The 25,677-nt window shown below is 34.8% G+C and overlaps 1 protein-coding gene across 4 annotated transcripts in view; it reads right to left on the reverse strand.

Moving 5' to 3' along the window:
- TBCK (TBC1 domain containing kinase) overlaps positions 1–25,677 on the reverse strand; it is a 232,024-nt gene that overhangs the window by 139,929 nt on the left and 66,418 nt on the right. For all 4 annotated transcript variants that reach the window (XM_060012853.1, XM_060012854.1, XM_060012856.1 and 1 more), the window contains 12 exons: positions 25,158–25,219; positions 24,846–24,907; positions 23,762–23,910; positions 22,014–22,152; positions 20,588–20,687; positions 13,258–13,307; positions 12,949–13,078; positions 11,282–11,380; positions 9,545–9,607; positions 8,894–9,020; positions 7,459–7,509; positions 5,945–6,028 (listed from right to left, as the gene is read on the reverse strand). In XM_060012853.1, the coding sequence (XP_059868836.1) occupies positions 5,945–6,028; positions 7,459–7,509; positions 8,894–9,020; positions 9,545–9,607; positions 11,282–11,380; positions 12,949–13,078; positions 13,258–13,307; positions 20,588–20,687; positions 22,014–22,152; positions 23,762–23,910; positions 24,846–24,907; positions 25,158–25,219 (1,116 nt within the window). The remainder of the gene's footprint in view (positions 1–5,944; positions 6,029–7,458; positions 7,510–8,893; positions 9,021–9,544; positions 9,608–11,281; positions 11,381–12,948; positions 13,079–13,257; positions 13,308–20,587; positions 20,688–22,013; positions 22,153–23,761; positions 23,911–24,845; positions 24,908–25,157; positions 25,220–25,677) is intronic.

Here is a 25,677-nt window from a genome sequence, read left to right on the forward strand (position 1 = left end):
TATCCCTGGGATAAGTCCCACTTGAGTGTATGATCCTTTTAATGTGCTGTTGGATTCTGTTTGCTAGTATTTTGCTGAGGATTTTTGCACCTATATTCATCAGTGATATTGGTCTCTAACTTTCTTTTCTTTGTAGTATCTTCGTCTGATATTGGTATCAGGGTGATGGTGGCCTCATAGAATGAGTTTGGGAGTGTTCCTTCTTCTGCAATTTTTTGGAAGACTTTGAGAAGGATGGGTGTTAACTCTTCTCTAAATGTTTGATAGAATTCACCTGTCAAGCCATCTGGTTCTGGACTTTTGTTTGTTGGAAGATTTTCAATCACAGTTTCAATTTCAATACTTGTGATTGGTCTGTTCATATTTCCTATTTCTTCCTGGTTCAGTCTTAGAAGATTATACCTTTCTAAGAATTTGTCCATTTCTTCTAGGTTGTCCATTTTATTGGCATAGAGTTGCTTGTAGTAGTCTCTTAGGATGCGTTGTATTTCTGGGGTGTCTGTTGTAACTTCTCCTTTTTCATTTCTAATTTTATTGATTTGAGTCATCTCCCTCTTTTTCTTGATGAGTCTGGCTAATGGTTTATCAAGTTTATCTTCTCGAAAAACCAGCTTTTAGTTTTATTGATCTTTGGCACTGTTTACCTTGTTTCTATTTCATTTATTTCTGCTCTGATCTTTATGATTTCTTTCCTTCTGCTAACTTTGGGTTTTGTTTGTTCTTCTTTCTCTAGTTCCTTTAGGTGCAAGGTTAGATTGTTTATTTGAGATTTTTCTTGTTTCTTGAGGTAGGCTTGCATAGCTATAAACATCCCTCTTAAAACTGCTTTTGCTGCATCCCATAGGTTTTGGATCATCATGGCTTCATTGTTATTTGTCTCTAGGTATTTTTTGATTTTCTCTTTGATTTCTTCAGTGATCTCTTGGTTATTTAGTCACGTATTGCTTAGCCTCCATGTGTTTGTGTTTTTTACGTTTTTTTCCCTGTAATTCATTTCTAATCTCATAGTGTTGTGGTCAGAAAAAGGTGCTTGGTATGATTTCAATTTTATTAAATTTACTGAGGCTTGATCTGTGACCCAAGATGTGATCTATCCTGGAGAATGTTCCGTGTGCACTTGAGAAGAAAGTGTAATCTGCTGTTTTTGGATGGAATGTCCTATAAATATCAATTAAATCTATGTGGTCAATTGTGTCATTTAAAGATTGTGTTTCCTTTTTACTTTCTGTCTGCATAATCTGTCCATTGGTGTAAGTGAGGTGTTAAAGTCCCCCACTATTATTGTGTTACTGTCAATTTCCTGTTTTATAGCTGTTAGCATTTGCCTATGTATTGAGGTGCTCCTATGTAGGGTGCATATATATTTATAATTGTTATATCTTCTTCTTTGATTGATCCCTTGATCATTATGTAGTGTCCTTCCTTATGTCTTGTAACAGTCTTCATTTCAAAGTCTATTTTATCTGTTATGAGTAAGGCTACTCTCCCCTTCTTTTGATTTCCTTTTGCATGGAATATCTTTTTCCATCCCCTCACTTTCATCTGTATGTGTCCCTAGGTCTGAAGTGGGTCTCTTGTAGACAGCATATAGATGGGTCTTGTTTTTGTATCCATTCAGTGAGCCTGTGTCTTTTGGTTGGAGCGTTTAATCCATTCATGTTTAAGGTAATTATCGATATGTATGCTCCTATGACCATTTTCTTAACTGTTTTGTTTTTGTTTTTGTAGGTCCTTTTCTTCTCTTGTGTTTCCCACTTAGAGAAGTTTCTTTAGTATTTGTTGTAGAGCTGGTTTGGTGGTGCTGAATTCTCTTAGCTTTTGCTTGTCTGTAAAGCTTTTGATTTCTCCATCAAAGCTGAATGAGATCCTTGCAGGGTAGAGTAATCTGGTTGTAGGTTCTTCCCTTTCATCACTTTTAAGTATATCATGCCACTTCCTTCTGGCTGGTAGAGTTTCTGCTGAGAAATCAGCTGTTAACCTTATGGGAGTTCCCTTGTATATTATTTGTCATTTTTTCCCTTGCTGCTTTCAATAATTTTTCTTTTGCTTTAATTTTTGCTAATTTGATTACTATGTGTCTCGTTATGTTTCTGTTTGGGTTTACCTGTATGGGACTCTCTGTGCTTCCTGAACTTGATTAACTATTTCCTTTCCCATGTTAGGGAAGTTTTTGACTCTAATCGCTTCAAATATTTTCTCGGGTCCTTTCTCTCTCTCTTTTCCTTCTGGGACCCCTATAATGCGAATGCTGTTGCGTTTAATGTTGTTGCAGAGGTCTCTTAGGCTGTCTTCATTTCTTTTCATTCTTTTTTCTTCATTCTATTCTGCAGCAGTGAATTCCACCGTTCTGTCTTCCAGGTAATTTATCCGCTCTTCTGCCTCAGTTATTCTGCTATTGATTCCTTGTAGTGTAGTTTTCATTTCAGTTATTGTTTTGTTCATCTGTTTGTTTGTTCTTTAATTCTTCTAGGTTTTTGTTAAACATTTCTTGCATCTTCTCCATCTTTGCCTCCATTTTTTTTCCAAGGTCCTGGATCATCTTCACTATCATTATTCTGAATTCTTCTTCTGGAAGGTTGCCTATCTCCACTTCATTTAGTTGTTTTTCTGGTGTTCTATCTTGTTCCTTCATCTGGTACATAGCCCTCTGCCTTTTCATCTTGTCTATCTTTCTATGAATGTGGTTTTTGTTCCACAGGCTGCAGGATTGTATTTCTTCTTGCTTCTGCTATCTGCCCTCTGATGGATGAGGCTAAGAGGCTTGTGTAAGTTTCCTGATGGGAGGGACTGGTGGTGGGTAGAGCTGACTGCTGCTCTGGTGGACAGAGCTCAGCAAAACTTTAATCTGCTTAACTGTTGATGGGTGGGGCTGGGTTCCCTCCCAGTTGGTTGCTTGGCCTGAGGCAACCCAACCCTGGAGCCTACCTGGGCTCTTTGGTGGGGCTAATGACAGACAATGGGAGGGCTCACGCCAAGAAGTACTTCCCAGAACTTCTGCTGCCAGTGTCCTTGTCCCCAGGGTTAGCCACAGGCACACCCCGCCTCTGCATGAGACCCTCCAACACTAGCAGGTAGGCCTGGCTCTGTCTCCCCTGGGGTCACCGCTCATTCCCCTGGGTCCCAATGCACACACTACTTTGTGTGTGCCCTCCAAGAGTGGAGTCTCTGTTTCCCCCAGTCCTGTCCAAGTCCTGCAATCAAATCCCACTAGCCTTCAAAGTCTGATTCTCTAGGAATTCCTCCTCCCGTTGCCAGATCCCCAGGTTGGGAAGCCTGACGTGGGGCTCTGAACCTTCACTCCAGTGGGTGGACTTTTCTAGTATAAGTGTTCTCCAGTCTGTGAGTCACTCACCCAGCAGTTATGGGATTTGATTTTATTGTGACTGCGCCCCTCCTACCATCTCATTGTGGCTTCTCCTTTGTCTTTGGATGTGGGGTATCTTTTTTGGTGAGTTCCAGTGTCTTCCTGTTGATGACTGCCCAGCAGCTAGTTGTGATTCTGGTGTTCTCACAAGAGGGAGTGAGAGCATGTCCTTCTACTCCGCCATCTTGGTTCCTCTCCTCATGTTAGCTTTAAAAATAACAGCATTATACTGCTGTCTTATGTTTAACTGAGGATAAAGGAATCACCTTTTGTGTTGCACAAATACTAACCTGACTATTTTCTATGTTTAATTTTGTCAGTTTGTCTTTGGTGACTGTTTGACATATTTTGCAATGAATAGCCCCTGAAATCTCCTGGTATCATCCAAGGTATTATTAAATCTGCTCCTTTTGGTATTATGGAATCTTAGAGTATACTGTCAACCCTATAATAAACATTACTGATAAAGGATAGTAAGAAATCTATGAATAAGTATGGAACATATCCTTATTAAGATACAAGGTATACATTTACAGAACACCAATTCATAAATTCCTGGAAGATGATATTACATGACTCTTGAAGTTGGATGCCTTTACTAAATTAACCTACAAGCAAAAGGTAAGTTCCTTCCTATAAAATATACTTGTTCTTAATTATAAGAAATCAAAACAAAAAGTTGTTGCCCTCTAAAAAAAACATTCTTAAGTTAATCCCAACTATATATAAGTCCACATCCTAGGAATGTACAGGGACTTGGATATATCCATTTTAGGCCAAATCATTTCAATATACAAATACAAATCAATACAAATTACATTTCAAAACTAACATAGAGACGATGGATCATTACTTCAATTTCTAGCACCCATCTATGTGGTAGACACAGAGAACCATGAATGATCACATGCCTCGATGTGTTTGTAAACACAAACACTAAGTTTTTAAAAAGAATTTTAATATTTTTCTCTATATACTAATGTAAATGATGATGGAAAAATTGTATGTGTTGCGCTATTTATCCATATTCTTTTCCTCTTATTTTCAGTCTCTTTATCTTTTTAATTCACATTTCCCTTTCTGCTTCCTTTCTAATTACTTTTCATTATATTGACCTCTGGTACTCTAGTTTTATACTCATTTCTAACTAAGTAAAAATATTGCTAATTGAGACCCCACTTACTCAGAATTTTTGATAAATCAGACACAGCTTGTAGTTTTCCTGCTTTATCTATTCAAATTGAGTGAATTATATGAAACCATAATGACACAGGTATAAATAAACAGCATCAGCTTTAAGTTGTTTAAAGTTTAATAGAATTAATAGGATATACATATAAGTAAAAAAGTCTAAATGAAGGGGGTGTTGGATAAGTTTCATAAAAATGGTAAATGGGGAGACTGCAACCAACTTTGTAGTCTGTTCCAAAAGAAATACGAAACTATAAGAAAATTCCCTGTCCTTAAAACATTAAAATCTTCTTGAAAATATAAGACATAAAATGATATATAATACCATGACAATAATTACATTATCAAAAAATTGTAATAATGATAATAAAAATAGTAATAGTAGTAAAAATAATATAGTAATAATTATTGTTATTGAAATGAATGTTTTTATGTGCTAGGTATTTACATATCTTATAATGCTTAACCTTTACAACAATTTTTATTTCAGATATGAGGAACATTATACCTAGCCAACTTAAGTTATTTGTTTAAGACTCACAATAAGTAATGAAACTTAAATTTGAAACAGTTTGTCTGATTCACAAGTGTTTATTATTAAACTTCTGTTACACTACTTTCAAAAATGAGCTCAAAAACTTATATAAAAGTTTGAATGTGGCTGAAGTAGTCCTGAAAGAATTCACAGATGGGTTATGCTACGTCTTGAACTCTGAAGGAGGAGATGTCTTTTAGGAAAGAAAAGAAAGTGGGAGGATATTTTGGGTGATCGAGCATGAATAAGATGAATGAGAAGTGTTTTTAATATTCTGTTTACTTACACAATTAAACACTGTTTAAACTTTTTACTAATTCATGATAGGCTTGCTCCATGGTGAAGCTTTTTGTGGGCAATGTTAATAGTGAGAGAAACAAACGGCTGGACTTTTATTTTCTTAAACTGGCATGAATGAATTTGAACCAAACTGAGATTAGATATTAAACAGTCATTAGCAAAATACCATGATTCTTTGTGGACTTGGAGAAGAGACTAAACTTAATGATCTTTTCACGTGTTTTAGTGACACACTGTAACCATATATATATTTTTTTTTCTGTACACAGGCCTCTCACTGTTGTGGCCTCTCCTGTTGTGGAGCACAGGCTCTGGGCACGCAGGTCCAGCGGCCATGGCTCACGGGCCCAGCCGTTCCGCGGCATGTGGGATCTTCCTGGACCGGAGCACGACCCCGCGTCCCCCGCATTGGCAGGCGGACTCTCAACCACTGTGCACCAAGGAAGCCCTGTCACCATATTTTATTGGGTCAAAATCATAAATTTAACTGAGTATTGGTCACTTTTGACATAAGTGCTTTCCCTATAAAAAGGCAAAGAAACACATTTTCTTACCTTGTATTACATGCGAGTTGTCTTTCAAGAAGAAGTTATACAGGTATTTGGGGATAAAAGCAGACATACAGGCATAAGCCAAGGCTAAGAAAGAGTAAGGCAAATATAACAAATTAGTTAATGAGGTAAAAGATCAGCAGTCATTCACTCACTTAGCACACATTCCTTGAATCTATTTTTAAACAAGAGTTACGTTAATAATTGATGGAAGCACAAAATTTAAGGGGAAAAACCCTGTACCATTTAAAACAGAAAATGTTTTGGACAACAGAAGATAACCACCTTACAAACTTTTCAGTTTCAAACTACTGCAGCAGCAAAAAAAAAAAAACCCAAAACAAACAAAAAATCCAAAAAACAAAAATAAACAACAAACAAAAAAGCAAACTACCGCAGCAATCATTATCCTACAAGAATAAAAACCTTTTTTATCAGAACTTTATGCATTTTTAAAATCTCTAAACATAATCATTATTAATGAGCTATATAAACCTCAAGATCGCTAATTTTTTGTTGATGCAAAGAGCCTGAGAACTTTGGATTTAGAAACACTAGCAATAAATTGTTCTTTCAAACACAGATCCTTTACTGTTTTTGGATCAGTATGTGTGATAATGAGCTATGCTTAACTAAACGCAACAAAACCTAGTCTAAAGACTAATATCAGAGAACAGGCATTTAAAAAAGTAGTCAAATAGTGAAATTTTAGTTCTCTGGGATTATGCTATTGCTACTCAAATTCCCGAAATCTATGAAAATTCTGATATGAAATAGAATTTGAAGAAATGGAGATTCTGAGATTGAGGCTTCTAAGGATTTATGCTATATATGGTAACACTCTCTATATGTGATATCGTTAGAGATATTCACAATAAATATTCAAATATTTATTGAAAAACCTACTATAAAAGGCATCATATGAGGGAACAGAAAACAAAACAAAAAAAACCCTTGTCATTTAAAAAAGCTGCTAAACAAAAAAAGGGTTACTATATTAGTATATAAATAACTACAATACAAAACATACAGAAGATAAATTTCTGGAAATACAAAGTGCTATATGGATTCAAGAGGGTAAGAAAAGTCTTCATCAAGGAGGTGGTGGCTTAAAAAATAAAAGGAGGTAGTGGTTGAAATAAAAGTCTCTGGAGGATAGAGTATCAATATTGTTTTCTTTACAAATTGTTCAGAAAGTATATATAGACTAAAACTAATCTCTAAAAAAGTCAGAATTTTCTCCAAAGTTTCATAAAAATAGTCACCAAAGTAGATGAATGCATTTAGAATAACCTATCAGGTTCTCCCTAAATCTCTAGTCACAGCTGAAACTCTCCAGTAATAAACTAATCCTTCACATCCTCTAAAATGAGTCTAATAGATTATTTCACAGAAATGTACAATATCTACTAGGAAGAGAGCAAGAACCTTACAATGAAAATAAAAAACTTTCACGTTTGATTAAAATATTTTAAAATAATATGCACAATAATTATTTAAATGATAAATAGGCTTACCTTCATTATTGAAATTTAAGTAGAGAAATGGAGCACAAAGTGAGTCAAGACCTGATGGAGAGAGGTTGGGGAAAGAATTCAAATAAAATCCAAGAGAACTGTAGATATATACCTTATTGAGTTCTCTGCATTACTTCTATATAGATTAAGCATTGTACGTTATTACCCATTCAGAAATATATTACGTCATGGGTTATTGTGAGGAATAACTGATGGTGACTGGCATATAGTAAATGTCCAAAATAAACCAACCATTATTATTATCAAGGTTATTATGAGTTGAAGAGAGAAATATAGTAATAGAAAAATGTAAAAATGATAGAAGGCTTGCATATAGTCCCTGACTGTGTGATCTTGTCAATCACTTAACTCCAGACAGGTTTCCTTATATAGGAGATGAAAATTTTTCTTACATGTTTCTCTGGGATGATGAAAAAAAATTCTTTAAAAAATTGTAGGGCTTCCCTGGGTGCAGTGGTTGAGAGTTCACCTGCTGATGCAGGGGATGCGGGTTTGTGCCCCAGTCCGGGAAGATCCCACATGCTGCGGAGCGGCTGGGCCCGTGAGCCATGGCCGCTGAGCCTGTGCATCTGGAGCCTGTGCTCCGCAAGGGGAGAGGCCACAACAGTGACAGGTCCACGTACCACAAAAAAAAAAATTGTGAAGTAAAATACAAATACATGACATATTTCTTTTATTGATAATAATGCTATTCATACACTGTCATGTTAAAAGAATGTATATAAATTTATCTGTAACTGTCAGAACTCTAAAATGAACAGAGCTAGGAAAAATAATAGCTTCATTTTCAGGTTTGGCCAGAAATAGACACAGAATTGAAATATAAGCACTATTACAACAAATTCAAAAATAAGACTAGGTGGAATGGATTTCTCATTCATGAATTTATCAATGACCACAAAAACAGTAATGAGGAAAGCTACAAATCAAGGATATGGAGCATTAAAGATATTTTTTAAAAAAGAGAAAAAAATGAGAAGTTCAGGGTGATATCCTATTCCACAATTCCCAGTAACCCTGATAAGTATAAGTTGTAGATCATTAAATGCCAAGAATGTAAACTTGCCCCAAATTATTTATGGTACAAAATTATTTTATTATTTGCATAAGTATTGAAAAAGTGTATTCACAAAGATTACAACAGCACAAAATATTCTTTATACTTTCCTAATCAACATGACAGCAAGTTGTCTCATTAAATGTCTTGCATTTAAATGATATTCATTAGACATTTAGACAAAGTTAAAAAAAAAGTTCTCATGTAAACCTCTCCAAAAATAGAGCATAGCTTTAGTATTGACTTTTCTCAAAGCCAAGGATATTTTGATATTTTGTTTTGATTTTAAAAATTGTCAGTCATGCAACATGTTCCTAACACTTCAAAAGTGTCTTAGTAATAGGGAAAAAAAATTACCTTGCCAATATACAAGATCAGGATGAGACACAACCCAGGCTTTTAATACACGCCTAAATTTTGCATGACCTTCTGGTGATGACAGCAGTTCATCATACTGATGACAACGAGGAATATCCACTTCAATCTGTAAAACAGCCAAACAATAAGGTAAAACTATAATGGACTGATTGCCAATAAATCCCAAGATAAGGAAAAGGAGAAATTGTATTATGAAATTCTGAATAGGCAACCTCCATAACTGTGGTGTCTGAAGTTTTCGAATTTTATACTAATCCACTGGAAACACCAAAAAGTTGTAAGTATACTTAAACAAGGAAAGCAGACTACTTCTTTTGAAAAGGTATGTATTAATTTAGTTTTAAAAAAACCTTCCTTTACAATCTGGTCTAAATAAAGGACAAATTCTTCAGACAAAAAAGTACATTATTAGGAAAAGTTGCTTGGCCTAAACTCCTAAAAGGAACAGTTCTAACTCACTAATGAGTTAGAGTAGATCTTAAAGAGGTAAGAGTTATGCTTCTCTAACACCATATGCATATGATTGCTGCTCAGTATTCATAATGAAAGGAAGAAAATTCCTCATGCCTTTTTAAAATTTAAAGACTGGGAAGACTTATCTTAGGTTGTTTAAGAAAATCTAAATCATACTTGTCTATCCGTAGGAATTGGAGTATCTTTATCAATTGCATCATACTTGGCATGAATAGCCCCCTGCAAAAAATAAGAGAAGATATATTACTTTATCATACCCTTAATAAATTATAAATTTAGGAAAAATCTATTTATAAATATCTATCTTTGAAAACATACCCAATTATAGACAGGCACACTCAAACCCAAAGTATACTCCTTAGAAAAATTTTCTACATCTTTGACAGTCTGTGATGAAAGTCTGAGACAATTTACCATTTTGCTAAGGCAGACATTTGAATTAGACACACTGGAAGACAAATGTGTTGAATGAGTCATGTGGCTAACGACCATGCTTAGCCAATCTCCCAGCCTCCACAGCAACACAAAACACAGCCTTGCTGTTCTCTATTCACTGTTATCTCACGCATAGTAAATTTCATGAAGAAATTTTTTTTTTAATTCCGGGGAGGCGGGTAGGGTTCATCCACAAGAAATTTCCCTGTTAAAGTTGGTAATGAAAGCAAAAGTAAAGTGAAACTGTTTAAAGCAGTGGTAGTTCAGCACCAGGAAGCAGAAGTTTGGGATGAATTAAAGAGTGGAATATCATGTAGTTATAAAATCATTAAGGGACTAAAGGGATCATTTACATTTTTCAGTTATACCATTACAGAAAGAATAACTGAATAAACCACTTCAAATGTTTGGTCAGTGTCCCAAGCACAGAACACTTATTAGTCTGGTTAACCGTAATGGTAGAGAAACAGCCAGGAATTTGGGGTTCAAACTCTGTGCTGTGCCAACTTCTCTGGCACATCTATTTAATGAAAGATTTGGACAACCTGACCTTGGAAGTCCTCTTGAATTTTAAGCATTATATGGTTCTACAATTCTAACTATTACCGTATGATAGAACACTAGACATTCTTGTAAAGCAACCAACCAAAGTCAAAGATGTTTAGAGACTCTCATCAAGGGAATCAGGAATGAAGGAAGGAAATCTTTCAACAGAGAGTTAAAAGGATTAAAAATATTTGGGGAAATTCACACACACAAAAATAGGTGATGGACATCCATAAGATAGCTATAAGAAAATACATGAAGGCAAAATGACAAAGAAATTACAGAAAATGAAATAATCTGGCAGGATTTGGCCCATTATCATGACTGCTGTTCTCTGGTAGCACTGCAAGTCACCCCACTAATTTTGTGACACTTTTCCTTTCCTCACTGCCACAGATAAGGTGTTGTAGAAGATAAAGTAGCTATTTCTCTTAGCAGCATGCTTCTGGTAAGACAGATGTGCCAAAAGGCACTAAATCATTATGTTAATGATTTCTGACAAGGTTCAAATTAGTATGGAAGATTTTTCCAAATTTAGATAGCATTAGTTATAAATAGGCAATCCAATTCCAAGATGAACATACTTTATAAGCAGGACTATAGACTTATAAATGATATACATATATTCTTAAAATATTTTGATTTTAAAATTAATAATCAAGATAATTTCTGTGAGTCCATTAAATACATTAAATAGAATAAATCTAACAAACCATCAATTATGTTTTTCTATTCTATCTAGTCTATATTCTTTTCCTCTACTCCGTTCACTTAAAATTGCCAAATATTCTTAATGTTCATATTTTACTACATAATTTTCTAGCAACTTGAAAAGTACACATTCAGAAAGCACTTTCATTCTTTTTTCCTACCACTATTCATCAGCTTCCAGGCTTCTCTTTTCTTTTTTACCTCAACTCCCAGAAGAGCAGCCCAGGTGAAACCTCTCATAAGAGGAGGAATATCGACTCTTGCTTCTTTCCAGATTTGATTTTTCTTATATGGATAAGCCTACAGATAAAAAAAGATATGAAAAATATCTCAAATTACCAGTGTCATCTTTTTAGTCTAGACAGATCTCGATATACCAGTGAAAAAGTTGAAGGTGAACTGTAATACATTTCTAAGTACCTGAAATTACTTTGATGTTATTAATACATATAAATTAGCAGTGCAATGGTTCCCTATCTTCTGTAAATCTCCTATTACACAATCAAAGAGAGGAGCTGATTCTACTGTTTTTAATCATTCCTCTCTATTATGTGCTCTGGGAGAATTAAGAAAGACTCATAATGAGAATAATATTACCAGTCTCATATGGGTAAAATAATGTATGTAAGGCGCTTTGTAAAATATCTGGTGATATAGAAAGTATTAAACAAATATGTTATTATTATGGTTTCTTCTATATCTTTGCACATAAATTTGTCATTCTGTAAATTTGTATGTTAGGAGAGATTTCTAGAAGAGAATTACTAGGACAAAGGGTATAGATGCTGTTAACGCTCTTGATACATATTTTGAATTGTTTTACAGAATGTTTCTAACACCTTACACTTACTCTAAAAGAGTGAGAGTTCTGGGGGCTTCCCTGGTGGCGCAGTGGTTGAGAGTCCACCTGCCGATGCAGGGGACACGGGTTTGTGCCCCGGTCCGGGAAGATCCCACATGCCGCAGAGCGGCTGGGCCCGTGGGCCATGGCCACTGAGCCTGCGCGTCTGGAGCCTGTGCTCCACAACGGGAGAGGCCACAACAGTGAGAGGCCCGCGTACCGCAAAAAAAAAAAAAAAAAAGAAAAAAAGAATGAGAGTTCCAATCTCAATATACCTTTATTCACTTTGCTAATTCAGTATGCAAGAAAAAGTTATTTTAATTTTTTTCATTCCTAGTAAGAATACACATTTTGAATTGATTTACTAACTAGTTGTAGTCCTGTTGTGTTCTCTATCCGGATAATTTCTCTGTTTTGATAATAGTGCTTTTTCTTTTGGTTTTTAGGTGTTCATTTACTTATTGGCTGCACTGGGTCTTAGTTGCGGCACGCTGGATCTTCATTGCGGCATGGAGGGATCTTTCGTTGTGACACATGGGCTTCTCCCTAGTTGTGGTGCACGGGCTCTAGAGCAGGTGGGCTCAGCAGTTGCTGGGCACGGGCTCCACAGTGCACAGGCTCAGCAGCTGTGGCATGCAGGCTCTCTAGTTGTGGTGCGCAGGCTTAGTTGCCTTGCAGCATGTGGGATCTTAGCTCCTTGACCAGGAATTGAACCCATGTCATCTGCATTGGAAGGCGGATTCTTACCAACTGGACCACCAGGGAACTCCCCTTAGGTGTTCTTTAAATAGTACAGATATTAATATTTTGTCTAATATGATTTTGCATAGATTTCTGCATCTTGTTTACTTTTTAATTTTATGTACTATGAACAGGTATCATTTTTATAATTAAAGTTAATCAGAAAAGATAGGTCATAAGAATTAGTGTTCTCATGACATCAAGATTCCCTAAGAATTACCAATGAAATAAAAAATAAGGATTGTATGTGGGCTCTTTATAACACTTTACAGTTTAGAATCTCTACCTTTAGCAGCCTGTCAAAGAGAATGATTCTGTTTAGTTGGTACTCTGTGTCCCTCTCTCGGATGATTAAAGGGAGAGTGGCAGCTGCAGACAGCTCATTATTACTGTTTGAATGAGGTAAATTAGACTGACTGTAAAAAAGAAACAAAAGCAGAAAAATTGACAAAAGGTATAAAAATTTTTAAAATTAAAAACACCATATTTTTGTGTTATTTTTAGGAAATACTTTTCAAAGAAAATGTACAAGCTTCTTACCAGTATAATATAAACAGAAAGGAAAAATAAGTGTAAAAGGAGACGATATACTCACTCATCTTCAAGTAGTGGGTAAAATGCTTCTCCATCAACATCTTTTAATCTCTGTGAATTTAGAGAGAAAGTATTTGTGATATTTAGGATCTGAGACAGAAACGCTGATCCATATTTAAAAGGAAAAATAACATTAAAATTATGAATTTATAAAGGTACCAAGAAAAGTATAAGATAGAATCTAAAATTCATTCCTAACATAAATATGCAAATATACCATGCCTCCAGTGATTAAATCTGGCTGTGAAGAACCGTTTTTTTGGTTTTTGATTTTTTAACCTCCAGGTATCTCTTGTAAAGGTTAGACACCTATAATAATTGTTTTCCAAACACAGAAATACTAAAATTAGTATGAAATTTAATAAATGGATATTTTAAAATTATATGAATATTATTTTAAAATGTACTTTTGCATACATATCCCTCAAAGTCAGATTTATTTTTGTTTTGACATTAATACAAACTAAGACAAAAGTAAGGTGCTAATAAAAAGGATTCAAAAGAATTTCTCACATCATACTTTGAACATAGATGATTCAAATGCCTGATAAATCAATTGACAAAATTCAATTCTTTTATTTTTTTCACAAAGTCATTATAATAAATGTTACACCAAATGATGACACTGCCAGAATTACAGATATTCTCCAAAAACATAAGAAGGTAGGCAGTAGTAAAGTAAAATCTTAGACAAATGCTAAGCAGGGTGATTAAAGTTAATGCCACCCTGCCTGCTGCCCTGCTGTTCAGTTCAACTTCCAACTAGAGGGCAGCGTGTCTGCTCCTCTGGGGACCGACACAGAAGATTGAAGTCGCTGTGTAGCCAGCATCGACCTTCTGCTGATTAGAGTCACTGTGCACTCATCCATGTGAGTTATTCCCAGAATTTTTAAAAGCCAAAGAAAACCCAGCACAGAGAATCTGGCAAACATTGGATTTATGCCTAACTTTTCTCTAAAATTTGACATGCGTTTATCCCATTTTGCCCTTAAACCTTGAGGTATTTCTTTCACGTATTAAAATTCTAAGTTGAAAAATAAGATTTTACCCAATTTTTACTGCATTATTAACGTACATATTTTTTTAAAGCTTAGGTTTTACTGCCCTGAAAGTCATAAATATTATTAGTAACTTGTCTGCTTTTTTTCTAGTTAAAAATTTAGCATATTAAGGGTTTAAAAAAGGCAAAAATACTTATACAGAAAAGTATAAGATAAAAATTATTATTTGTTTTCTACATTATTTTAAAAATCAACGTTAATATTTTTTCTGAATAATTATAGAAAAAAGTATTTTAAATTTCAGAAGTGGAAATGTAAGGGAACTGAGGAAGTAAATAAAATGGAAGCCTACATTCAACTTGTATTCATATAATTTGGATTATATTTAAATTAAAGAAACAAATTAAGAGTTAAATACAATCAGTTGAAACCATATGTTTTGGATATACTTTATTGTTTACCACCTTGTATTGCTACTTATTTTGTCCACTGTACACATTCTTTCTCTTCAAAGAGATGATAAGTTTAGGGTATCAGGTGTAATCATCATATATTTTAATTTTCTGTTCCTGGCATTATAGCAGATAAGAGATTCTAATATCTCCCTATTGTATAATGTGTAAAATATTAAATGACAGGAAAAGCCTAAAAGAGTAACAAAAATGCAATGACGTAAGACACAAAGCTGGGTTTACAGAGAAAGGAGGTAAGCTAGCACTAAAGTATACTTACTGATAACTGTGGCCTAGGGTTTTAGAGTACAATGGGACATAGGCTCAGGCACCTGATTAAAGGGGCAGCCAAATTGGAGGAGACCCTGCTACACCCCAGTAAAGACAGAACTGTGTGTATGTGCTGGCGGTGGGGTGGGGAGAGGGCTCTGAACTGCTAGCCTAGAGACAGACAACAAGGGAAATTATCTATTTTATCTTTGGCTATAGACAACAATAAAAAGGCTAGGACTTTTAGCTTCCAGTCCAACACTCAAAAGCTTGGAAGTTATCCCTCCTGCCCTAACAGCAAGAAAAAAAATGGAAGAAACTGAAAATCAACAGCTCTTTTTAGAGCCATCAGGATCAGGGCAAAAATGCTCCCTGGAAAACACAGCTAAGGTGAGCAGAAGCTACTGCTGGAGCCTGGTAAGAACATTTGAAGGGTAACTGACTAATCGCTGCAGATTTAGCAAGGACTAACCTGAGAGATAAAAACTTCTGGAGGCCCAGCCCTAGGGGAAACTCCACACTTCCTTGAGTTTTACCTCCATAAATCCCAACAGGTTCTCAGGGTGAAAGTCTAAGAAAAATCCCCTCTTGTCTCTTGCAGGAGGAGGGGCAAAGTAACCACTTTTAAACTGCTCCCAGAGTACCCTGTTGTCAAAAGTAAAGGCCTGCCCTCAAGGGAAACTATTTTACCAGAGTCTAAATGACCTGGGGTAAGGGAAATATGAGATTCTAGGCCCCTCTAGTCTTTGATGTGGGGATAAGAAATACCCAATTCCAGCTCTCTCTAGCCTTCCTGTCTCACCTAAAGAAATGGGGAGGAAAGCTGAGAAGCTCAGGCCCAGAGACAAAGGCTCACTAAAACACTGAGACCTAATGATAGGATTATCCCTCCAACCTTATCTCCCTCCCCTATCTTATCTCCATATATAGAGTTCCTGTATAATACAGGGGATTCCAGCTGAAAGAACTGCAAGCCTCAGACCCTATATAAAAGAGTCTCCAGGGAAACCCAAAGGCAGTAAAGAAGATAAGAACAAGGACACTTGAGAAAACTTTACCCTCTGACAAAAAAGCTACACAACAACTAGATAAACATGAAATCTTGCACTAAAGGTCTATTTATGATTGTTCTTCTTACTAATATATCATGTTGGGTTTTCAAAAAAAAATTGTTAAGGCCTGCTAAAACATAAAAGAAAGACATTCAGGACCAGATTCACATATGGTAGACATTTTGGAATTATCAGACCAGGAATTTTATATAAATAACTATGATTAAAAAGGATAAAAATTACATCAGACGGGTCTCCAGAAAGCACGTAAGCAAAAAAGAGAGTGGGGTGAAATGTCTAAAGTACTGAAAGATAAAAACAACCAAACTAGAATTCTGTATCCAGCAAAATTACACCTCAAAGTAAAGAAGATGGTGGTGCAGGGGTTAAGAATCCCACATGCCACGGAGCAACTAAGCCCGTGTGCCACAACTACTGAGCCTGCACTCTAGAGCCCACAAGCCACAACTACTGAGCCCGTGTACCACAACTACTGAAGCCTGTGTGCCTAGAGCCCATGCTCCGCAACAAGAAAAGCCTCCGCAACAAGACAAGCCGCCGCGATGAGAAGCTCGCGCACCGCAACAAAGAGTAGCCCCTGCCAGCCGCAACTAGAGAAAGCTTGTGTGCAGCAATGAAGACCCAATGTAGCCAAAAATAAATAAATAAATAAATTTACTTAAAAAAAAAAAGTAAAGAAAGATCCAACTCTAGTTGTCTAAAAGAAACCCACTTTAAATATAAAGACATAGATACATTAAAAGTAAAGGGATAAAGATATACCATGGAAACACTAATTAAAAGAGAACTGGAATAGCTATATTAATTTCAAACAAAACAAACTTCAGAGTAAGAAACATCATATATACACATACACACATCCTATTTATAAGACCAACAATTTAATATCTTAGGAATAAATCTGATAACATATATAGACACTAAAAAGGAAATTTTGATATAAAATAGGACCTAAATAAATGGTATATCTACACCATGTTCAAGAAATAGGACTTATATGTTGAAGATATCAATTCTCTACAAATTCAATGCAATTCTAATCAAAATCCTATACTTTTAAAATGAAATGCCAAGATGATTATAAAAATCAAATAGAAGAGCTCCATGTTAGAGAGTTCACGTTAAAGAACAAACTGGGCATCTCCCCTGCTAGGCATCAAGAGCTCATATAAAACCATGTATTAATATAGTGTGTTATTGGCTAAGGTTATACCAATAGGTCAAAGATCAGAATAGAAAGCTCAGAAACATATCCACACATACATGAAAGAGCTGATATTACAGATCAAAAAACCAAAGAGTGAATTATTCAATATGTAGTGCTGAGACAAGGGATTATTTCTTATGAATGAAATGTGATTTTGGATACCTACCTCACATCTTACTAAAAAAAAAAAAAATACAGGTGAATCAATGGACAAAATGTGGAAAAAAGGTCTAAATCTTTTAGAAGAAAATACAGAAGAACTTCATAAAAATATATTTGTAACCTTGGTAAATGTTAACATTAAATTTAAATGTTACAATAAGCAAAATATATCAAAACATATTTGACTATAAAGAAAAGCATTGATAAAATTAAGAACTCTATTCATTAAAAGACACCATCAAAAAGTTAAAGGAAAAGCCACAGATGAGAACATAAACGCACCACATACAGGCATACCTCAAAGATACCGTGGGCTTGGTTCCAGACGACCATAATAAAGTAAATATCACAATAAAGCGAGTCACACAAATTATTTGGTTTTCCAGTATATATGAAAGCTATTTATACTATACTGTAGTCTATTAAGTGTGCAATAGCATTATGTAGAAAAAAAAAGACCATACATGTACCTTAATTAAAAATACTTTATTGCTAAAAAAACTGCTAACTGGCACCTGAGCTTACAGCAAGTCATAACCTTTTTGCTGGGGGAAGTCTTGCCTCGATGCCGAGGGCTTGCTGACTGACCAGGCTCATGGCTGCAGAAGGTTGGGTGGCCCTGGCAACTCCTTAAAATAGGACAGCAATGAAGACAGCCCCATCAGTTGACACATCCTCTGATGAATGTTTTCTCTGTAGCAGGCAACGCTGTTTGATAGCATTTTACCCACAGCAGAATTTCTTTCAAAATTGGAGTCAAGCCTCTCAAAACCTGCTGCTTGCTTTATCAGCTAAGTTTAAGTAATATTCTAAATCCTCCGTTGTCATTACAACATCTTCACGGCATCATCACCAGGAGTAGATTCCAACTGAAGAAACCACTCTCTTTGCTCATCCATAGCAAGCAAATCCTTACCCGTCATTTAAAGTTTGATCATGAGATTGCAGCAGTTCCATCACATCTTCAGGCTCCACTTCTAATTTTGGTTCTCTTGCAATTTCCAACACATCTGCAGTTCCTTCCTGCCCTGAATTTTTGAACCTCTCAAAATCTTCCATGAGGGTTGGGGAATCAACTTCTTCTAAATTCCTGTTAATGTTGATATTTTGACTTCTTCCCATGAATCATGAATGTTCTTAATGACATCTAGAATGGTGAATCCTTTCCAGAAGTTTTCAGTTGACTTTTCTCAGATCCATCAGATAAACTGCTATCTATGGCAGTTATAGCCTTACTGATTTCTTAAAGGATAAAACTTGAAAGTCAAAATGACTTGATCTGAGGGCAGCAGAATAGATGTTAGCAGGCATGAAAACAACATCAGTCTTGTTGTACATCTCCATCAGAGCTCTTGGGTAACCTGGTGCATTGTCAGTGAGCAGTAACATTTTGAAAGGAATCATTTTTCTGAGCAGTGGGTCTCAATAGTGGGCTTAAAATATTCAATAAACCATGCTGTAAACAGATGTACTGTCATACAGGCTTTATTGTTCCGCTGATAGAGCATACGCAGAATAGACTGAGCATCATTCTTAAAGGTCTTAAAATTTTCAAAATGGTAAATTAGCATTGGCTTCAACTTAAAGTCACCAGCTGCAGCATTAGCCCCAAACAAGAGACTCAGTCTGTACTTTGAAGCCAGGCATTGACTTCTCCTCTCTAGCTATGAAAGTCTAGATGGCATCTTCTTCCAATAGAAGGCTGTTTCATCTACATGGAAAATCTGTTGTTTGGTGTAGCCACATTCATTACTTATGTTAGTTACATCTGGATAACTTCCTGCAGCTTCTACATCAGCACTTGCTGACTTCATCTTGCACTGTTATGTTCTAGAGATGGCTTCTTTTCTTATAACTCATGAATCAAGCGCTGTTAGCTTCAAATTTTTCTTCTGCAGCTTCCTCACCCTTCTCAGTCTTCACAGAATTGAAGAGAGTTAGGACCTTGCTCTGGATTAGGCTTTGGCTTAAGGGAATGTTGTGGCTGTTTTCATCTTCTATCAAGATCACTGTTCACTGGAGTAGCACTTTTAATCTCCTTTAAGTATTTTTTCTTTGCATTCACAACTTGGCTGTTTGGTGCGAAAGGCCTAGCTTTTGGACTATCTCACGTTTTGACACACCTTCATCAATAATAAGCTTAATCAGTTCTAACTTTTGATTTAAAGTGAGAGATGAGAAACTCTTCCTTTCACTTTAACACTTAGAGGCCACTGTAGGGTTATTAACTGGCCTAGTTTCAACACTGTTGTATCTCAGAGAATAGGGAGGCCGGGGAAGAGGGAGAGAGATGGAACAGTCAGTTGGTGGAATGGTCAGAACATACATTTACAGATTAAGTTCACCATCTTATGTGGGCATAGCTCGTGGTGCCCCAAAATGATTACAGCAGTAACATAAAAATCACTAATCAAAGATTACCATAACAAATATAATAATAATGAAAAAGTTTGAAATACTGCAAGAATTACCAAAATGTGACACAGCGACACAAAGTGAGCAAATGCTGTTGGGAAAATGGTGCCAAGAGACTTGCCTGATGCATGGTTGCCACAAACCTTCAATTTGTAAAAAATGCAATATCTCTGAAGTGCAATAAAGCTAAGTGTGATAATTGAGGTATGCCTGTATACCCAACAAAGGTTGTGTAAATGAATACATTTTTAAAAGTCCTCAAATCAGTAAGAAATCACGCAAAAAAACTGGCAAGAGATATGAACTAGTAATGTACAGAGAGGTAAGCAAATGGCAAAAAATATGAAAAGGCTCATAACTGTACTAAAGTCAGGAAATTGAAAATTAGTATTATAGTAAAATACCATTCTACACCTTTCAGAACAATAATTTTTAATTTGATAAGACCATGTGCTATCACATATGCGGACAAATGAGAACCCTTATCCAACGATAGTAAAAAGATAAAGTGATAAGGCCACTTGTATGAACAGACAATATAACAACATATACTAAGCTGATGATGTACAGATACTATTTTCCAACAATGCCACTCCTGGGCACATACCTTAAAGAAACTCTCACATATTTTATAGTACGAGGCAGAAATTTAAGGATTCATGTGTATCTGTAAGGCTTTATTAAAAAAAAAAAAACAGAAGGAAGGAAGGGAGAAAGTTCTGAAGCAAATTTGCCAAAATACCATTCTTACATTTCTTAGCTGGCATAATGACAATGTCACAGTGGTGTCATCTAATAGTGAGCTTCTATCTCGACCTTGTCCAAAGCTTTCACCATCTTCAAAGAGAAAACTGAAAGGAGATTAAAAAAAATTATTTTTAATTATTTTAGTGAGCACAGAAATCTGATTTATTGTTTCTTGTAGAAAATTTATTCTAAATTATCAATCTCTTCAACAAAAGAAAAAAAGAAATTTTAGACTGAATGGGTTAATAAAAAAGTAACTGTTGGTTGAAATTTCTCCAAAAAATTTTCATTTTAAATATGTTGAGTTGGTATAAATACAGTATATAAATATAAAGCATTTTAGTAATACAAGAGTATGATTTATACTCTCTGCTCATGCAGGTGCAATGATTAAATTACTCTCCTGACAGTATGTAAATGTGTTCCTGAGGAAGTTTATATGAGTAAAAAATGATAAAGGGAACAAGAAAGAAAGATGCTAATGATGATAACTCCTCAGGAGAAAGAATACTGAATAATAAATGCATTTAGAATTTTAGAGAATTACTTTTGAGAATTTTTATATCCTTCAAACCATTTATTCTTATAATTTCCATCATCTTATTTCCTAATTTTCTACTTAATTCATTGTGTGAACAATATAATTAAAGTAATATTTAAAAATCAGCTTAAGAGGGGAAAAATGTAGAGAGCTAGTGGTGTATTCAAATAATTAACCTAAAATTTACATGTGAAGAAAAAAATATCAGCAGATTAATTCTACAGTTACCTACAAAGATCAAATCTAGTTCTAAAATCTAAAATTAAAACTTTAAGGCACTGGTGGAAAGAGATTCAGGTTCTCTTCTTTATGAATAAATATGAAGAGCAATGGAACAGTGACAATTTTGGCCCTTAGGGTTGTATTGTTATTTAACTTCTAGATAATTTACAGGATGGTGTCCAAGACCTTATGTAGTTCTGCAGATTTTTCTCAACAGTGATTTAGCACCATGATGATCTCTAGCACAAGCATTGAGGTCACTGAGTACATTTTAAAATATCATTAGAAGTAAAAAAAATAGTTCCTCATAATGGGAACACTAGCCTAGTTTATTAACTCTCTTAAACATTACTGTTCTTTCTGATTTGTACATTTTTTCTTTTATTGATCACCAACTATTGTGAGATGTTCCATAATATTAACTTCAATATTACTTCAAATAGATCATAAAACAAATTATTTATTAAAAAACCATATTTATTAAAATAATAAAAACACTGATGGGAACTCTGCAATTAGGAACTCCTGCCAAGAAAACAAGGTATTGACTCCCAATTGCTTTCATAATCACTGACTTGGAATGTCTACCAAAAGAAAAAAAATATCAAATTAAAAAGAAGTTATTACTAGATTTTTCTCATTTCCAAGAGAAGTTTTCTTTCCTTACTTGGGGAGTGTGCAGATAGGTGGTTTGGATCGAATGATTTCCTTGTTCACAAGCTCTTTTTCCAAGTCACCTCCAGCTAAACACCAAAGGTAATACACTTCTTCAATAGATCTTTCTGCCAGGTAATCACTGCTTAAATCTATTAATGGAAAATTAAAAAGCTATCACACCTTCTGTTTTTATTAAAAGGCAACAGGCAATAATAGCTGACATTATAAAAAAGTAAAAACTGAAGAACATAATAAGATTCCCTTTAGAATAGTCATACTACACAGAGAGGACTTTGATCAAAGGGGCCTTGCTAGGTTCCTCCCTGTTTACCACACTGAGTTCATATTTTCTGTAATTATCTGTGGGTGATAACTCTTTCCTGGAACAGGTCTTCCATCTTCAATTCTTTTAAACAGTTAGGGGAAAGTCCAAAAGTTCTTTATGAGTCTTTTGGGCCTTGCTTATTTTTAGCTCAAAATAATCTGTGTGCCAGAGTAGCACTTCTTGGGGAGGCCTTCCTGGAACCCCATCATTATGTATTCCTCCTATTGAAGGAGGTCATCAAAAAGACATGAAAGCCAGTTGATGTCAAGCTGGACCCTGGCAAATGGAGGCTCCCACCCCTTCCCCTGTCCTTGGAAAGTGCGTTCAGCTTGCCTTCCCCACTCCCAGAAGCTGCTCCAAGAATACAGCCTTGAGATAGATGTGTGGTGTTGAGACTGTCTGCACTGAATACACAATTGAACCCAACTAAGGCCTCTATACATAAATTTTTAAGATTCTGGAGGGGAGGTGAGGAAATCTGCTCATTTGGTGGTAATCCAAGTCTAGCTTCATAAGCAAATTCTCTTGCTTATTTAAAAAATAAAAAAGAATAGTCATACTACAAAATGCAGAGGATTAAATGCAGATATACATATTGGTTGTGTACTCAGTTTCTTTGAGAAAAAAGTGTAATTTTTCCCCTCTGTATCAGAGAATATGGGATATACATATCAGATATATCAAGCTCTGCAGGAAAGAAAGAAGGGCAGAAAAAAGCACTTGGGTAGGCAACCAACACACACTGTCCCATCTTTATGTCTTGAGGCAATTTCTGCCTCTTTTGAGAAGTCCTTCTTTATATCTCAGGGAGGCTTTGCTTCCACTTACTACGTGCGTACTAACCCTCATTTATAACAGTAATTGTGCGACTGAATGTCTGTCTGCCTCCCCATTTGGCAAAAATGATACTTGCAGATACAGTGTATGGAACATAGTAGAAACTCAATAAATATTTGATTGAACCAATGTTCAGTAAGTATTTCCTGCCACAACTTATGTAGTGATAATTTTTCAGTATAAAGGTAACATACTGGTGTCCCTAAAACACACATTCTGAGAGTTGTAATCTTCAGAGAGGAATTAAAAGAGAAAAGGTGATGTTCTGTTACAAACATGGAATATAATGATATGGACTTCCTATCAATAATATGATTTTTTGAGATCATTTATAATACATTTTATGAAATATGATATACAAATATTGTTGTAGTAGAAATTCCATTGGAAATTAGAAGATCTGATTTTAGCATTAAGATTTGAGATGAAAATAAGACCTTGGTTTACATAATAAAAAATTTTTGTTTGGTGCTACTTCCTTTCCTTGATTCTTAAATTTCTTGCTCCAAAGAAATTAAATTTAAAGGACTAAAATGTTAGGTTATATTTTAATCACTTCCAGAATTACTTCTATCCTTTGTTGTATTTATCGTTACCTTTACACAGCTGACTGATATCCTCAGGCAGAGTTAAATCGGCACATCTCAGAGAAGAAGAAAACAGGCTGGTAGGTTTGGTAAAGGGAGTGTATAAAGGTGACACTTCACTGAACACATTGTCCTGCATTAATTCATCTGGGGTTGGCCTTAAGAAATATTTAAAATACGGAACATGAATGAAAGTCATTAAAATTTTCCTAGAATAATGGCACACTTCAAGGGATAGTTAAAAGTCAAAATTACCTCATTAGTATAGAAAATAATAAAGTTCTCCTTATTAGAGTCTAGATATATACCTTTAAAAAGAGAATCAAGTGACTGTAAATAAATGCTGACTTTTTTACCTTTGTTGTGCTTTTTGTACTTTATGATAAAAAATTATTACATATGAGCATCTCCATTTTTTACTTTTAGCTTGACCATCATATACCTGCTTTACTGAATACCTTAATTAAATAATAAAATTGTAAACTGATAAAATCTTCTGATTTTCTTCCTACTCTCTTAGTTTATGTGGTATATTTACCCCAAACTATGCTTTTAATACCATTCCTCTCTTTAGGAAATGTTTTCCTAAAGACAAATTCGAATATATTATTTTCAAATATTATATACTTACTGAGTTTAGGGACAACTGGATGGCTAACAATGACATCATCAAATGAAAATAAATAATAAAACTTCTAAGAAATCCTTTTATATTATCAACAATTATTAACCTACCTCACCATTTATCTAAGTTCTTTTCTGTAATACATATTTGCCAATAAACTTTTGTTCTCATTTTTCTCATATCATTTGTATCTAGGCATATCTATATTCCACAGTTTAGCTGATTTTCTAATTGGAGGCTAGGAAATGAACTAGTAACTGCTTTTGGTATATGCCAGTTTTCTAACCATGGTTAATTATTTTTTCTTCTTTTATTACCATACATTAAAGCCATAACTAACAATTATGATACCAATATCAATCATGTACTACTATATATGTTAATATTCTTATTTAACCCTTTAGTATTAAAAACTTAACTACTTATATGTTAAGATCTCAGTAATAATCCCAAACTCTTGATATCAACCTTTTAGAAGGGTGGAAGGTGAGGCACTTCTTCAAAAGATCTATCACATTTTCAGGAAGCTCCTGGTAAATAGAGAGAGAAAAGAATTATTTTTAAAAATCCATTTAAAAATTTATATTACTTAAATGTTTGCTACTTTACAATGTTTTGACTTTTTTTGAAAGTTTTTATTTGGACTTTAAAGAAATTCATATTAGTTTGTCACTCTGTCAAAAAGCAGATAACAGAAATAAACATAGCTTTAAAATAGTTTGCTATTGAATCCCAAGTATGCAGAATAAATAAATTTTCAATAACAGATTAACGACAAACCTTTATAATGTCCAGACAACCATGCTCTTCAGCCAGAACTATTATAGTGTCATCTATGCAGTCTATAAAACAGAAAAATTATATGAATTAAAGCTGCTTTTCTAACTTATACTAACTGGGAATTGAACTCTAATAAATTTTTTTTTAATTACGTAATTCAGTTTTAGAACTTGGAATATTAAAAAGCTTGAGACTTTTTCAACTTTCCTTACATGCTTTGATAAAAATAAATACTTCAAACACTAAGTATTAATTGTATCATAGATACTGAAAGCACCTTAAATAGTGAATTAAAGCAGTAATTCAAGGAGGTAAAGATTCTCTCCTTCTCTCTTCCCCCCTCTCTCTCTATATGTATATACACATATTACTATTTAAAAAGGCTTTAGTATATTTTTACGATTATACGAGTAATTTATTTTTATTAAATACAATTTGAAGAATGTACACACGTTTCTCTGGGATTTAAAGTATAAGTTCTGGACAGCAGAACTTATGGACAGCAAGGGGGGAAAGCAGT

This window comes from Delphinus delphis, chromosome 5, assembly GCF_949987515.2.
Source record: "Delphinus delphis chromosome 5, mDelDel1.2, whole genome shotgun sequence".
NCBI classification, from domain to species: Eukaryota; Metazoa; Chordata; class Mammalia; order Artiodactyla; family Delphinidae; genus Delphinus; species Delphinus delphis.